Source organism: Camellia sinensis, chromosome 5 (assembly GCF_055761805.1).
Source record: "Camellia sinensis isolate YWXY chromosome 5, ASM5576180v1, whole genome shotgun sequence".
Classification (NCBI taxonomy): Eukaryota; Viridiplantae; Streptophyta; class Magnoliopsida; order Ericales; family Theaceae; genus Camellia; species Camellia sinensis.
The window spans coordinates 198,889,319-198,905,072 of record NC_138965.1 but is presented as its reverse complement, the minus strand read 5'-3'; the positions used below and the strand labels follow the sequence as shown (position 1 = coordinate 198,905,072).

General features: G+C 33.5%; 1 protein-coding gene across 2 annotated transcripts; it reads right to left on the bottom strand.

The window, feature by feature from the left end:
- Positions 1–6,145: 6,145 nt before the first annotated feature.
- On the bottom strand, positions 6,146–15,321 carry LOC114284116 (alpha-1,4 glucan phosphorylase L-2 isozyme, chloroplastic/amyloplastic). 2 transcript variants are annotated; one of them, XM_028226997.2, is made up of 15 exons: positions 14,892–15,321; positions 13,394–13,632; positions 13,191–13,292; positions 12,065–12,241; positions 11,606–11,881; positions 11,198–11,469; positions 10,603–10,720; positions 10,045–10,437; positions 9,762–9,914; positions 9,284–9,412; positions 8,319–8,555; positions 7,857–7,933; positions 7,022–7,208; positions 6,584–6,784; positions 6,146–6,477 (listed from the first exon to the last, which is right to left on the bottom strand). In XM_028226997.2, exons 1-15 carry the CDS (start codon positions 15,094–15,096, stop codon positions 6,361–6,363), a joined length of 2,883 nt encoding a protein of 960 aa, XP_028082798.2. In that variant the 5' UTR covers positions 15,097–15,321; the 3' UTR covers positions 6,146–6,360. The 2 variants fall into 2 exon arrangements, with proteins under 2 accessions (XP_028082798.2, XP_028082799.2); XM_028226998.2 differs by lacking the exon at positions 11,606–11,881.
- Between the last annotated feature and the right edge of the window lie 433 nt (positions 15,322–15,754).

The window sequence follows — 15,754 nt, the reverse complement described above, 5'->3', positions numbered from 1 at the left end:
CAACCTAACTCTCTGTGAATATCTTCCCTAGAGACAAAAGAATGGTACCTAGGTTTTTTTTCCTATTACATTTTTTTAAATCATTCAATTGCTTGCTCTAAATATATATATATATATATATAGGTAATCGGAAAAAATTGAACTTTTGCTGTAAATTGAGTTTAAGTGGAGAGACTAGTGAATATGAATGAAAACTATTTAATACTTTATATATTACTTTGACCGGTATTAATACAAAACTATATATATAAATATAATTATATATATTCAATATAATTTATGTAAAAAATAAATTATTTAGTAAAAAAAATTTAGATCACTTTTGGCGACTAAAAAAATTATTTAGTCGCCAATTTTATAATTTTGGGCTACTAATTAATTTTCAGTCGCTAAAAAAATATGTTCCGCCTACAAACGTCCCCTTTTGGCGACTAAACCTGTTTTTAGTCGCCAAAAACGTTCCCTTTTGGCTACTAAAGTGAGTTTTAGTCGCCAATTGACTGTTTTTAGCTACTAATTTTTTTTAGTAGCCAAAAAACTTGACTTTCAGCGACCAAATTGTTTTTAGTCGTCAAAACACGTAGAATTGGCGACCAAACTGTTTTTTAGTAGCCAAAAGCTATACTTTTGGCTACTAAATGTTTTTAGTCGCCAAAAACCTTAACCTTTGGCTACTAAAAATTTTTTAGTCGCTAAAACCCCTATATTCGGCAACTAAACTGCCTTTTAGTCGCTAAAACCCTTATATTCGGCGACTAAACTCTTTTAGTCGGCAAAAGTGACTAATTTTGGCGACTAATTCCATTTTAGTAGCCAATTCTACTACTTTCAGCGACGAAAAATTTAGTTTTAGTCGCCAAATTTGCTTTTTGTTGTAGTGTATTTTATATATAAAGTGAGGGAAACACAACATGAGTGAAGACTTGGCTCAAGAAATTGCTCAAGATAAAATTTTTTAGACATCAAACCCTAACTATATAGACCAAATTTATGTGGCTTAGAGAGACGTTGGCTAAATCTTTCATGCATGTGGTCCAATCACCGGTGGAGATTATAGAGAGATTAAAAAAAGGTGGGTGAGATATAAATGTAGAAATACCCCAACAAGCCATTCAAGAATCAACTCTAATACTACATTAGAATGTTGAAAATATCCAACTCAAAATCAATTAGGGTTGAGTGACAAAACTTGTAGATTATTTATCAAGTTTGGATAGCTTACATAAACGAGATAGGCTAAATCTCTAACACATCATATTTATTACATGTGCAACCTGATTGCATGCAGAAGTGATAGAGGGATGACTAAGACGGAAAAAATAGATTGGGAACAAAGAATTGATTGTGGAGAGACCAACCAAGATATAACTTTGATACCATTTTAAAAATTTTGGAGAAATTCAATTCAAAATCAATATCCTACTTTGTTGGAATTTAATTATTTCATCTATTCAACAAGTATGTAAATGTCCAATGCTTGCAGCCCAATAAGCAAAGATCTGGAAAGGATTGAAGGTGGTGGAATGGCTGTTGAAGCCTAAGTAACCAATGCAGGGGTTTAAGTGTATTTTATGGTTTCCTTGGGAAGATAATGACATGGAATGTAAGAGGTCTAAGAAGGCCAGAATAGAGGGGGATGATAAAAAAACATGCTAAAAGAGATATAGGAGTGGATGTAGTGTTAAGTTCAAGAAACAAAGAGAAGCAGCATGGAGGAAAAGTTCATCAATGGTTCTTAAAATGTGGAAAGTTGGTCAATATGGTAAGCTAGGAATGAATGTCTATGTAGTGGTAAATCAATTGATTGGAATGAACTAGCAGATTTGGTAAAAGTGAGGGTAGCACTTTGGAGTAAATCTAATATAAAGGGGATGTACTACTCAGTGCAGGATTTTGTCATTAATCTGATCAGATCAAGGCTTGTGTTGCAACAGAAGGTTGGGTATCAGTTGATGTCAAGTGGATGTACTAGCTAATGGTTAGGGGCCTTGGCTGCTTTTGATGATTGGGTGTCTTTGCTGTTTTTGTTTTCTTCTTTGCGGTCTTGGTTGGTTTGTCATCAATTTGGAGTTACTAGCATATGATTTTGCTAGTTTTCGGCACCAACTTTGTTAGGATCAGTAGTCTAGTTATGATGCTTGTAGCTTTCTCCTTACTTTTTTTTATGTATGTTATACTTTCTGTATTTTTTATGTTATCAATAAAATATTATTTTGCTGATTAAAAAAAATAATAATAATGTTATGTTGTGGTACACTAATAAATCTAAAATTGTAAGACCCACCTTAATTCTTAATAAGTTTTTCTTGAACCTTTCTTTTTTGGAAAAAAAAATTAATTTGACAAAAATAAACACCAAAAAGATATATATATATATATATATCATATATTTAAATTTCTTAAATTTATTTTTACTCCCAAAAAATTAAGACATAAACAAAAATTATTGCAATTATACCAAAAATATAAAACTTATTAGATTTTTTCCAAACTTCAAGGGAGATTAGTGTAATTTACCCTAATATAAAAAATGTTAACATGAATACTATACCAAGAACCATATATTTTATAAATTAAAATTTATATTTCTTTTGCCAATCAAAAAATATATATCTTGTATAATTTAAATTGTTAGAGAGGGTGTAACTTAAATGTTAAAGGATCATGGTGATAACTAATGGAAGTACCTGCCGACACCGAATAAACAGATAATCAGAATTATTATTATTATTTTTGTTTGAACGCAAACAGATAATCAGATGAGGCATATACAAGTGGGCCATGGTCATAATAATGTATGAAAAATAATATATAAATTCATTATTTAAACTTATTTTTTAAACTCAATGATGTATAAGTAATATAATTGGTTGATAATTAAAAATATATATATATAAGAAAATTAATACATGAAAGTGATCGATTAATTGATCATTGGGCTTCAAAAGTGAGTCTAATTGTTACCTTTGAATAGCATTAGCATAATATTTGATATGTAATTAGTTGAAAATGAATTAGTGTGTAATAAATGATATACGAATTCATTTTCTAAACTCAAAGTTACATAAGTGAAATGATTGGTTAATAATTAGAGAAAATATAAAAGAGAAATAACACATAAGAGGGATCAGTTAATTGATCATTAGGTTTCAAAAGTGAATCTAATTTTTGCAGGTTTCAAAAGTGAATCTAATTTTTGCCTTTGAATAGCATTACGCATAATATATAATATGTAATTAATTGATAATGAATTAGTGTGTAAAATAAGCAATACATAAAATATGATTAATAAAAAAATATAAATCTCAAGTACATTAATCTCACCAATCAAAAAATGTGTATTGTTCACACATTTAGAGTTTGCATGTGTGTCTGAATGATATTATTATCAGAATCACCGTGAATTTTTTATAGCAATACTAGGTACATAAGGTTCGAACTAAGAAAAATATAAAAAATTTTACATTATCTTTTTTGATATATTTTTGCGCACAAATTATGTGCTTTTGTTTTAATTTTTCTTTAGTAGCTAAAATTCATCATCATGAGCTAGTGATGGTGACACTACAAGAAAAAACACTTTCCGTGACCAACATTTTGGTCGCGAAAAGTACCATATTTAGTCGCTAAAACCTTTTCACGACCAAAATATGTTGGTCGCGAGTTGGTCGCTAAAGCCTCGTCACAGATAGTTTTCTACGACCAAAAAAGCCTTTGGTCGCTAAAAGTGACCATTCGCGACCAACTTTTTTGGTCGCGGAAAGTCTAATTTATATTAGCTAAAAGTAAACTTTTAGCGACCAAAGATAAGTTGGTCGCCAAAAGTCAGCGCCTTGACCCAAAAAAAATAATTCTTTTGTGCTCCCTGGGACTTGAACTCCTGACCAAGGAGTCACCATGCACCCAATCCACTCTGCCAATAACATACTTCTTGTTCATATTTGGTAAAACAAATATATAACCCATAAAAATTGGGTTATATATTATTTTATAAAACTTTTAATGCCTAAATAGAAAAATAGCATGTAATTACTGTAGTATCATTTTTTTAAAAATTTATCCTGCCATAACTTTTCGCGACCAACTTTTTTTTTTGGTCGCCAAAGGGTAATCTTCCGCGACAAAAAAAGCCTCTGGTCGCCAATAGTATACTTTCTGCGACCAACTTTTTTTTTGGTCGCCAAAAGGTGATCTTCCGCGACCAAAAAAGCCTTTGGTCGCCAATAGCATATACTTTCCGTGACCAACTTTTTTTTTGGTCACCAAAAAGTGATCTTCCACGACCAAAAAAGCCTTTGGTCGCCAATAGTATACTTTCCGCGACCAACTTTTTTTTTTTGGTCGCCAAAAGGTGATTTTCCGCGACCAAAAAATTGTGGTCGCCAAAAGTTAAATTTTAGTCGCAGAAAGTAGACTATTTGCGACAAAAAAAAATAAGTGATCGCCAAAAGTATTTTTTCTTGTAGTGTGAGGTCATGATATCTTAACAACCATCTAATGTTCCCCCCATGAGAACCCCGAAAATGACACATTATATAATGAAAAATATGTTGAATGATAAAAAGATCTGACTGTTGTACGAACCCTATATACTTTGCAATAACTTGTGATTTTTATTTTATTTTTATTTTTTTGGGGTAACTTTAGCTTTGGGCTAAAGAATCATTTAGAAAGAGACATTTTACAATATACATACATATATATATATATATATGTATGCGGCCCCAGGACACGTGTAGCATGCGCAAAAATATTATATTTTTCTTACATTTTTACACTTATATAATTAGAAACTATGCTTTAATTGGAACAATCCTAATATTGGAATTTGTGTAACATAGTGACTCCTTATTGTATTATGCACACCAGCTAAGATAAGTATTATATGAACCACATGTAAAAAGTTCTGTGCATGGCCTTTTTCTCAAGCTAGACCCCAGACAAGCTTGATAATATGATGAAACTGTTGTTTTCTTCTGGGCATTGCTATATGTTGCAAATTGCAATTGAAGTGTTTCAAAAAATTGATTCAAAGGAATGTTATATACATCAAAAAATTTATTAAAAATCTTAATAAAAGTATAATAAGTTAAATATGATTGGTAGTCATAAAAGTAACGATAGTTGCAAATCCAATGATATACTTTTAGTAAAAATTTTAATAAGAGTATTTAATATTTATAGAATTATTATTGTTTAGGACCACTCAATCTGAATTGAGTTTTCTTTTTAGCAACCATTTTATAAATAGTTTGAATGCGAGTCCGATTACTAAATCATTCCAAAATCAATTCATATAGGCACTTTTTTACTGTTTTGGATTAAAGATTTGAGTTAGAATTTGTGAACAAAAATTAAAGAAAATGTGGTAATAATAACAATAATAATAACAACTTATATTCCTTTCACTTTTTCTTAAATTTTTTCCCTCTACAAATTCCAACTTAAATCATTGATCTAAACATAACTTTAAAAATGAAACTGTCAGATATGAATGAAAGGACTCCGACCCCACCCCTACCCCACTGATTTTACCCCCTCCACCACCCTACGCCGCTAGACCCACTCTGTTTAGCTTTGCAACTTGTATTTTCAACATTGAATCTCAATAACAAAGTGCACAAACCAAAAGGATGATGAGTGTTGTTTGACTTTGATCTAATAGTGAAATTGCAAAGTAAATAGATAGAGAAAAGGTTCCTTGTATACATAACATAGAATATTAAAAATAAAACTCTAAAAATCATTTTATATGATGAGACATTAACAAAAATATAGAAATAAATAAATTTATTAGGCAATATTTTTACAATAATATATATAATCGGGTTGGGATATTCCCTCAAACTCTTTCCATTAGGGTCAGGATGGTTTGGACCCACCGGACGTAGGCACCACCCTCCCTTGAATAATGTAGTTTTGCACTTGGACCAACAAATTGCAATGGCTACTTTTCTTCACTACCTGTCTCTCCCCTCTTTTTTCAAGGTTATTTTTTTGCAGTTGACCCAAATATGGCCTAATGCACTATTACCAAATCTGCCCAGTTCCTTTTCCAATTCTTCCCTCTCTCATCATGCTGTGGATAACTAAAATGAACAAAAAGTAAACTGCATTTGCGTAACTAACCCCACTAACCAAGTAATTTTGAAGTTTTAATCTCAATTTTATCTTTGAAAAAGTGGTGCATGTCACACTGCTCTGATTTCACATAGTTTAGGAGATATTAAACTCAGCGGTACTACATTTAGCTAACTAACATTATCAACTATGGAACTACTTTGCTTACTAAGACTTTGTCGTGTATGCGAAAAGGGTACCTGGGAAAAACTTGGTTCCCCTCTTGACTATGCAATCCCTTTATGGTAATATAACGGGCTCAATCATCCATATGTCCCTTGCATATTCATGAATTGTTCGGTCACTGCTGAACTTATATGAACCAGCTGTGTTCAAGATTGACATCTTTGTCCATCTCTGCACCAAAAACAATCAAAAAAAGGTTAGTTACAAAGAGCTATAAAACAATGAAATTCGACATGCATATCTTTACATGTTTATTATGGTTGTAAACAACACTCACTTTCTGGTCTCGATATGCCTCATCGACCTTCTCTTGGCACTCTAAATAACTCGGGAAGTCCTTGCCAACTAGGAAATAATCAGCACGACCATAACCTTCATTTCCTTCCAAGGATCCCATCAGCTCTTCGTAGTTGTAGGGACCAAAAACACTTCTTTTGACAAACGCTTTGACTTCTTCAAATCGTGGGTCCGGCACAAACTTCATATGGGATCAGACAAATTAAGTTGTGATTCATTGTAGCTTATTGAAATAAAATATTAATCCTCTCTTGTTCACTATTAAATAAGTTAGTTATAACATTTTGCCTCAATCACAGATTTCAATCCATGAAAATTCCATATCACAACTATGACATTTTGGATGCATTATGAGTTCAATCCAAAGTTATCAAAATGAAGGTTAAAAAGAAAAGGAACTTGGGGTTTTTAAAATCACCTTTCCCTCAGATCTTTCTTTTCGTAGCCCAGCAATTTCCTCAGCACGGGCACCAAACAGGAAAAAGTTATTTTCTCCGACCTCTTCTCTTATTTCAACATTGGCCCCATCCAAGGTTCCAATTATGATGCAGCCATTCATTGCAAACTTCATGTTGCTGGTTCCACTAGCCTCCATTCCAGCAGTACTAACAATATTAAAATTGGAGAGAGAGAGAGAGAGAGAACCGAAGTCAGTGCGAAAGAGAGAAAGGAATAACATATGCTAATTTAATCTAACACCATGGATGAGCTTTATTGATAAGAATTTCTTACGGTGGTGATTAGGTAATTCACTGCAATCAGTTCTATCCTACTCTTTCATGGATAGTGGCTACTTCGAAAAGAATGTTTTGGAGTATGTGCAAAACATAGGTTTGAGTAACCATAGCACATAAAAGGGGGAAGTGATATAGTTGAATGATAGAAAGAAGAAATATTTTACCCTTTTGGTAGAAAGGTCTATCACAGATTCGCAGGATTGGTTCACATGACCATGATAAAGAATGCATTGTCGAAATAAAGAGCAAATTTTCAAAAGAAACATAAAGAGAAAAACAAAAAGAACAGGAAATGCTAAGGCTGGTTAACATATACCAATGAGACAAGACAACATAGTAAATCGTGAATGTTCAGAAACCTCTAAGTGGGTGTACTCCTTTTATTTTTTTTATTTTTTTGACAAAAAAGCTAGCAGGTGTTGACATTGTCCCAGAAATTTTTGCAGATCTCTCTGAGATAAACTAAAATAAAATAAAAGGGCAAAAGAACTATAACATAGATCAAATTAAAAATACCTGATGTGTTGGGACAGTTCACTGCCAGGAATAAGCACTTCTGCGACACTGACATTGTAATCAGGGACAAAGACAACCTAAAACAGAAACAGGATCTTACTTTTAACTGACTATATTCAGCTTTTACTATGCTATTAATGCACATTTGTATTGTCATCTTATCTTCAGTTTTGAACCTACTTTATTAGTTACAACTTACAATGTGATGGCCTCATTCTACACCAACAATAAAGTATCATCATGAACAACTATACTAAATCTCCATCTAGAAGAAAATAATAATAATAATAATTGGAAAACGATAGATAAAAGCCAAGATATAGTATCCTAAAAAAATGATAATAAGATTGCAGACACTATAGATAGATAATAAAATTAACCTATAAATCCTATCAAATGTTTACGGAACCAGTAAGAGCATAAGAGATCCCTACATATTGTCTATATTGCTCAGCAACATACCTTCAAAAGATCACCTATGTCAGAATCATGGTTTACTGTAGCCCCCACATCTGTGATAAATTTCACAATCCTCTTGGCTTGGATATATGTAGCGAATGCTTTTCCTCCAAATATACATACTCGAGGAACAAATTTTTCTTTTCTCTCTTCAGGAGACATTTCTTTCATCTTTTTATAGCGATAAACAATTCCCATTATATTCAACAATTGTCGCTTGTACTCATGGATACGCTTAATCTGAAAAAGTAAGAGAAACAAACAAACAAGAAAAGAATAATCAATGAGAAAAAAAAAGAGCTAAAGATGCCATCTAGATAATGCAGGCTATGAATATAATCTTCATAGACAAAGGAAAAATGCTAAATCTATTCTGATTCACTGAGATTTCATTAATTATAGTCTTTTCCAATGCAACTTACTTGATCTCAAACGATTATAGAAAAAAAATCCTAAGTTTTCTACACCACACAAGCATCAAATCCATATCACAAGTGAAAGTATTTCAAATTATTGTTTTTCATGACCGACAACTCGGCCTAGGCAAGGGTCCCCCAGGTGTGTCAGCTCGGGCTTCAAAGGCTTAGGCCACTCCCTAAGCCTATGAACCGGAAGACAGGAGAGGAATTGAACCTTAGAGGTATATTTATTCAGGTTCCAACATGGATTTGATGTCTAATTCAAATTTTTAAGCAATAAATTCTGTTTACTGCTTAAAGGTTTTGTCTACGGATTTCAATATAATCATTGCCAAGAAGTATACCTTGCCGATCAACTATAAGCCACATGGTTCATCCCACCCTGCTCCTAAGGAAGGGATATCTTACCAGCTTTTCAAACTGACATGATGGTCATAATGATGCATCCCTCCATCAACAGTATATTATCCTCCTCACACAATATATTATTTTCCATTAAAGTAATGAACCTAAAATTAATTAAAAAAGAATTATGTGATAGGAAATAACCTGCACATCAAACATTGCATCAGGGTTGACAATATATCCGGTTTTTTCTTTGAGAAAGGACACAACCTTCATCTTGTTGCTCCTTTTTGCTTCCCTCCATTCTGATTGAAGCTCCTCATTATCCGCAAACTGCAGGTAATTAACTCAAACTAATCATACAATCACAAGAAATGTTTGATTTGTATCTAAAAGTAATTATAGAAAGAAGTATATATGTGCATGATGATGGGACTCAATAAAAGAAGTATACGAGAAAAAAAGGCACCTAGAAGTCCATAGAATTAAAATCTGACATCTTTTACACCAAACAAAGTCAGGGAAGACTAGGTAGCAGGTGTTATCCAAAATGCCTTGTTAATTTCTGACAGTCACTTAGTGGGACATGTTCTTGTGATAATGAACCAATTTATTGATTTGGAATGAATGTTCAAGGTATTGAAACAATTAACAAATATCTGATTTGGATGCTTCAGTCTACCTTTCGAAGATCTGCCAACTTCTCAGTGTTTATCAACCAGTCTTCTGTTCCCGTCCACTTGGTTATGATTTTACTTAGATGTGGATTGCAAAAACTAATCCACCTTCTTGGTGTCACTCCATTTGTTTTATTTTGAAATTTCTCAGGCCACAACTGCCAAAAAACAACATGCAGAAAAATTACTGTTAAGAACGCTCGGCACCTTCAGAACTTTAAGTGATGTACTCTAGTTCCATGATTGTAAGATATAGAGGACAATAAAATTGCTTACTGACCTAGTTACCTTGAAAAAGTCATTAAAAACTTCCCTTTTCACTATCTCACTGTGAATCTCAGCAACACCATTTACTGCACACCCACCAACGACACAGAGATTAGCCATACGGACAATCTCAGGCAGTTCTGGTTCTGGTTCAAATGTTAGTTCTTCTTTGCTCTCAATAACCAGTGGCTCTAGCTCTTCAGATTGATCCTCTTTACCAGTAGGTTCTATGGCTTCTTCAGAACTTTCATTTTCTTCAACAGAATCAACAACAGGGTTTTCCTCTGGTTTAACAAGCAATTCCATGATGGAGGCAGGTAACTCAACATTATCCAAAATTTTCATTTGTTTCAATTTTTGTTGCAACAAGTCAAGATCCTCCGTGCCATACTCGGAAACTATGGTATGAATTAGCTGGATAAATCACCAAACAAATGACAGAAAAATTACTGAAATATACATAACTGAGAGGTCTGTGGGTGTGTTTCGATGGATAGCAGGATGTAAACAGGTGGGACTGAAAACAGTATTTTAAGTAATTGAAGAAATCCATACGTCACAATACTGTCACAAGTATACCTCGTCATCAATCATCTTTATGATCTCAACATGTCGAGGAAGCAGTTCCTGCAGAAGCTTCAAACTCCATTTCTCCAGTGCTTCAGGTAGAACAGTGTGGTTTGTGTATGCTATCGTTCTGGCAGAAAACAATTAACATTATCACAGGAAAATCAGCTACTAAATCTTGAACCATAAGTATAACTTTCCAGTCATAAGGAAAGCAAGATCACAGCAAACTTGAAAGATAACTATGCAATTACAAACATTTTAAGCAGACACTGTGAGGGCAGCCCACTGTTTGAGTGGTTAACATTAAGCCAAACAACCTTGAGGTTGTGGATTCGAATTAGAGGGCAGCCACTATGTACATAATGGTCAGAGGTTTGGTCTGTATACAGTCCACCCCTCACAGACCCCTATTAACAGGCTGAACAAGTAAAAGCTAACTGAAGGGCGCAAGAAAACTCAATGGAAAATGGCAGTTCAATTCGATGTTGTCTAAGAAGGATTTAGAACACGGGTGCTTGTGAGTTAAGTAAATCAATGCAAAGAAAGTTAACATGTATAGTATTACGTAATGTCAAATCAAAGCTACAGCCATGAAAGAAGGTACCTTTTAGTTATCTCCCAGGCTTCCTTCCAGCTCAAACCTTTCACATCCATCAATATTCGTATCAGCTCTGGGATGCAGAGTGTTGGGTGAGTATCATTCATTTGTACTGCAACCTTGTTGGGAAAGGTATCCCAGCTCACTGGTTCACCCAATCTCGTCTCAAATCGCGCAATAATATCTTGGAGAGAAGCAGAGCAAAGTGTATACTGTTGCTTCAACCTTAGAGTCTTGCCCTCATTTGACTCATCTCCAGGGTATAAAACATAGCAAATCTGACAAAAATGCAGGGTTGCAGTAATCATTAGTAAGTAATTTTATTCACACTGGAACTCATGAAAGTTAAGTGAAGAAATGCAAAGAACATTCTATCAATAGGGAATGAAATTCCAGACAAATATGAATCCAAACCTTTTCAGCCTTTTTTAGTGCCTCATATGCTTTGGCATGCTCTCCAGCATTAAAAGCACGCAAATCTAAATTTTCTGGTGCAACTTTTGTGGACCACAACCGAAGGTTAATAGTGGTTTTAGTTTTATATCCTGGTATGGGGACATCATAGGCAACAGCTATAATATCTTCTCCTCCAACCCATTCTTTCTTTCCATCTTCGCCAAGAATAATTTCACCATAGAATTTCACTGGGTAAGAGACATCATGTCTTGCAATTTCCCAAGGATTGCCCATCTAATGAGGGAAACTTTAATAAGTCAACAGATAAGAGAAACCTAAACATTGAGAAAACATGTAGTTCTTGAGAACAAATAAGCACAAAGTTCTTGCTAAAGGCTTATGAAATTGGAAGCATGTGAATTATGTTTCACTCTATTAAGTTTTTCTGCAAGAAGAAAGAACTGAAGCAAATCATACCTCGAGCCAACTTTCTGCAACTTCTTCCTGACCATCTTTTGTAATGAGCTGTTTGAACAAGCCATATTTGTATCTAAGTCCGTAGCCCCATGCAGGGTAATTCAGTGTTGCCAAAGAGTCTAAGAAACAGGAGGCTAGCCGCCCTAATCCCCCATTTCCAAGTGCAGCATCTGGTTCCTGTCAATGAAATAGTTAACAGATTCCAGAAAGTCCCAATGTATCAGATAAATATACCCCAATGTATGCCAAATCTTGAAGCATATTAATTTTTGCAGCTTGGTGAGGGTTTAAATGCGGAGACAGGAAAAATAACATGCAACAGGATTATCAAAAGTGATAACAGATAATACAGTCGTCGATTAACTAGCCAAAAGACAAAGTGCCATTTAAAAGGATTGTTTGAATAGTCCACATTCCCTGATATCACAACAAGCTAATAACAACCATATATTGACTCCATGTTACATTTTATGAAAACTGCAGAACTTTCAAACTTATTGCCTAGTGCTTGTTAATGGGGGTGTTTGGTGGGGTTTTTTTAAGCCAACTTATAGCTTTTGGCTTTTAAAAAGTTATTTTGGACTGTTTGGTTAAACTTATTTCAAACAATTTCTGATTCTAACAACTTATTTTAAGTCAAAAAAGCTGATTTTGAGAAACTGCTCACCCCTTACTTCTGATTATCAGTTTCTGCTATGGACATGTTAATTCACGGTTATATACTCTTAGATTTTTTTATTTTTTATTTTTTTAAAAATAGAAAAAGACACAAATGGACTACAAAATATTATTATTATTTTTTATGAGAAATGTAGACAAATAGTGAATAATAAAAAATAAAAGTTAATTGAAAAAACTACTTCACAACTTATTTAACAAACACTACTCAACAACTTAAATCTATAATCCAACAGCTATACCAAACAGATTAACAGCTTCTGATTAAAATCATAATCTATAATCTGTTAATCTATAATCTATAATCTGTTTTAACAGCTACACCAAACAGGATCAATATGGTCTAATATGCATACGTTCAGCAAAACTCCAAGACCACAATTTTCCAATGGTCAAGTGGAATGAGAGTATGAAATATAGTGATCTTCCATGAAAGAAACTATCCCACCTGCCTAGCTACATCCTCCAGATTGAGCCCAAGCTTTCTCAAAGCCTCTGCATAAGCCCCTGAAAGCCCTAAATTACCAATTGCATTTAGCAATGCTCTACCCTGCAACAAGTAATGCAAAATTAAACAATATACATTCGCATCAGAAACATAATTGAAGAATGTGTTTGAATTGCAGTAACCCATTGGAAACGCAGAGAAACCTGAAGATATTCCATGGACAAATAATATGCCTGCTTTACATTCATCTTTTCATAATAATCATATGTCGCGTTCCAATTTATAATGAGCATATCACGAACACTTTCCGCAGTTGCGTGGAACGCCTTAGGAAGCTCAAACTGCTCTGGAGAGAATGACGGTGTGAATTCCGCATGGTACTTGATGCTTGACACAACAGATGCAGAATCTGGCCTGAAGGAATCGCGATTGCCAATAACTCCTGAATAACATCAACAAATTCGAGAAATCTAGGACTGCATTTGGCTGAAAGGCATCGAATTTTATAGGCTTTCAATTTGGTGGAATTGAATTATTTTGTTTTCCTTAGAATTATCTCCACAAACTTGAATTCAGAATATGCAGGTAGACATAGAAACTGCATTATGGAATTGAAATTGGGGCTTCATATCCCAAAAATTACCATTTAAAAGGCCCTCAATTAAAGCAACAAATGCAGCAATGCTTTATTTGCTTACTAAAAATGATGTATAAGTATAACAGGAAGCTAGAGAATTCTTGGACCAATTGAACAGGAAAAAGACAAAGATGTCAAATTGATGGTGAAATGTAATTTGAGCTCAAAGTATTTCCAAATTTGGTAGTCTGATCGCAAACAACTTTTAAATCAAAGTCATCCCCATCCTCGGCGATGATGCATGGTGGATTTTAGCCAAATTTTTGTGTTTATGCCCTCAAATCAATCATTTAGGAAAGTTCTGTTTTAGCAATAACTTTATTTTGGGAAATCCATTTTAGCACTGTCTGTTTTGGAGTGGTTTAATGTTTTCTAGTATTCAGATTTGGGCATAACTCAAATTTGTCGTTTTTGGTAATTTTATGTTTGTTTTTATTTATTTTCGTATCTCGCAAAGAATTAACCTAATTAGGTGTTTCCTTGTTTTGTTTCTATAGGATTTGTATATCATAAATAGTGATGAACGTCTTAGGGAAAAACAGCTTTCATCAATATTGTTCAGTTTCTCTTCGATAATTTGTTTCTTCCCCGTGTATTCAAGACAATATCTAACCTCGTGTGATATTTCTGCTGCATCAGAAAATGCGATTAAAGAAGAAAAATTTAGTTCAACTAAGTGTAACACACAGAATTTTTTAATCAATTAAGCTTTTCTCTGTTTTTTCCTTTCTCCTTCTTATCAGGAAAACAATAATAAATCTAACAAAAGCATTACTCAAAATTTCACCTAATTTTTTCTTAGAAAACAAACGCTTGGTTTAATCATCCTTGCAGAAAACCAGTAAACACCAGAAAGTAGAATTTGAGAACACATACAATTCCTTAACACAATGCCGAGCATAAACTAACTATCAATTCTAGATTTCCTTCGAATTGTTTCGTTAACATTTTGAATTAAAAAAAAAAAAATTGATTTCGAAGGCAATGAAAGTAGTTCCAAAAAACAAATTGACAACACACACAGTAATAATAGAAACACAAAACAGAGCAGAGCATGGCAATACCTTCTTCGGAAGGAGAGTCATTGAGTGATCGCTTTTGATCGCTAGCGATGTTCTTCACAGTCAGGCTTTTCCGCGAACGACGAGAACGCGGAGGTCTGATCAGTAACGGCTTCGAATTCATGTACCTTTGGCTGAGACTAACGAAGCTTGAGATCGAATTTGAATGTGAAATTGAGTTTGTTGCAGAGAATGGTGATGCCGCCATTGCTTTCTCTCTCTAAAAACTCTCACTCTCTCTCCGGCTGATAGTGACACAGAATGGAAACAATATACAGAGAGAGACCTCTTATCTTCTTGTTTGGTTCAGCTACACACTGGGTTCATGTTGTAAACGAGCGAGATTTTTTTCATTTGTCATTTTCCCACTCTCTCTCTCTCTCTCTCTCTCTCTCATTCGACGTTTCAGTGGGAACATAAGCCAAAGAATATTATGGAAATTTCACTATTCTATGGAAATTTCACTAGTTTAGGCTTCGTTTTGTTTTTGGGGGGGAATTTTGCTTTATTATTTAATTTTTTTATTATTTTAGTTTGGTTAAAAAAAATTATTTGAGATGAATTTTTTATTTTTTGTAATAATTTTGTAACAGAAAAAAGTGAAATAATTATGATTTAAATGTAATATTTGTTTTAAGAAAACTTTTGTGTAAGTCTTAACAAGTAGACTTACTGTTCAATAAGTCATATGATAATTAATGATATTTTTCATCAAACACTATTAAAAAAAGTCACTAAGTGTTAATTTTCAACAACTATTTAAAAATTGTCAAAAAAATATCACTAATTATAAGTTTTTAGCGATAGTTTAAAAAAATCATCACAAAAAATGTTGCTAATTTTCAATTTTTAATGACAGTTTAAAA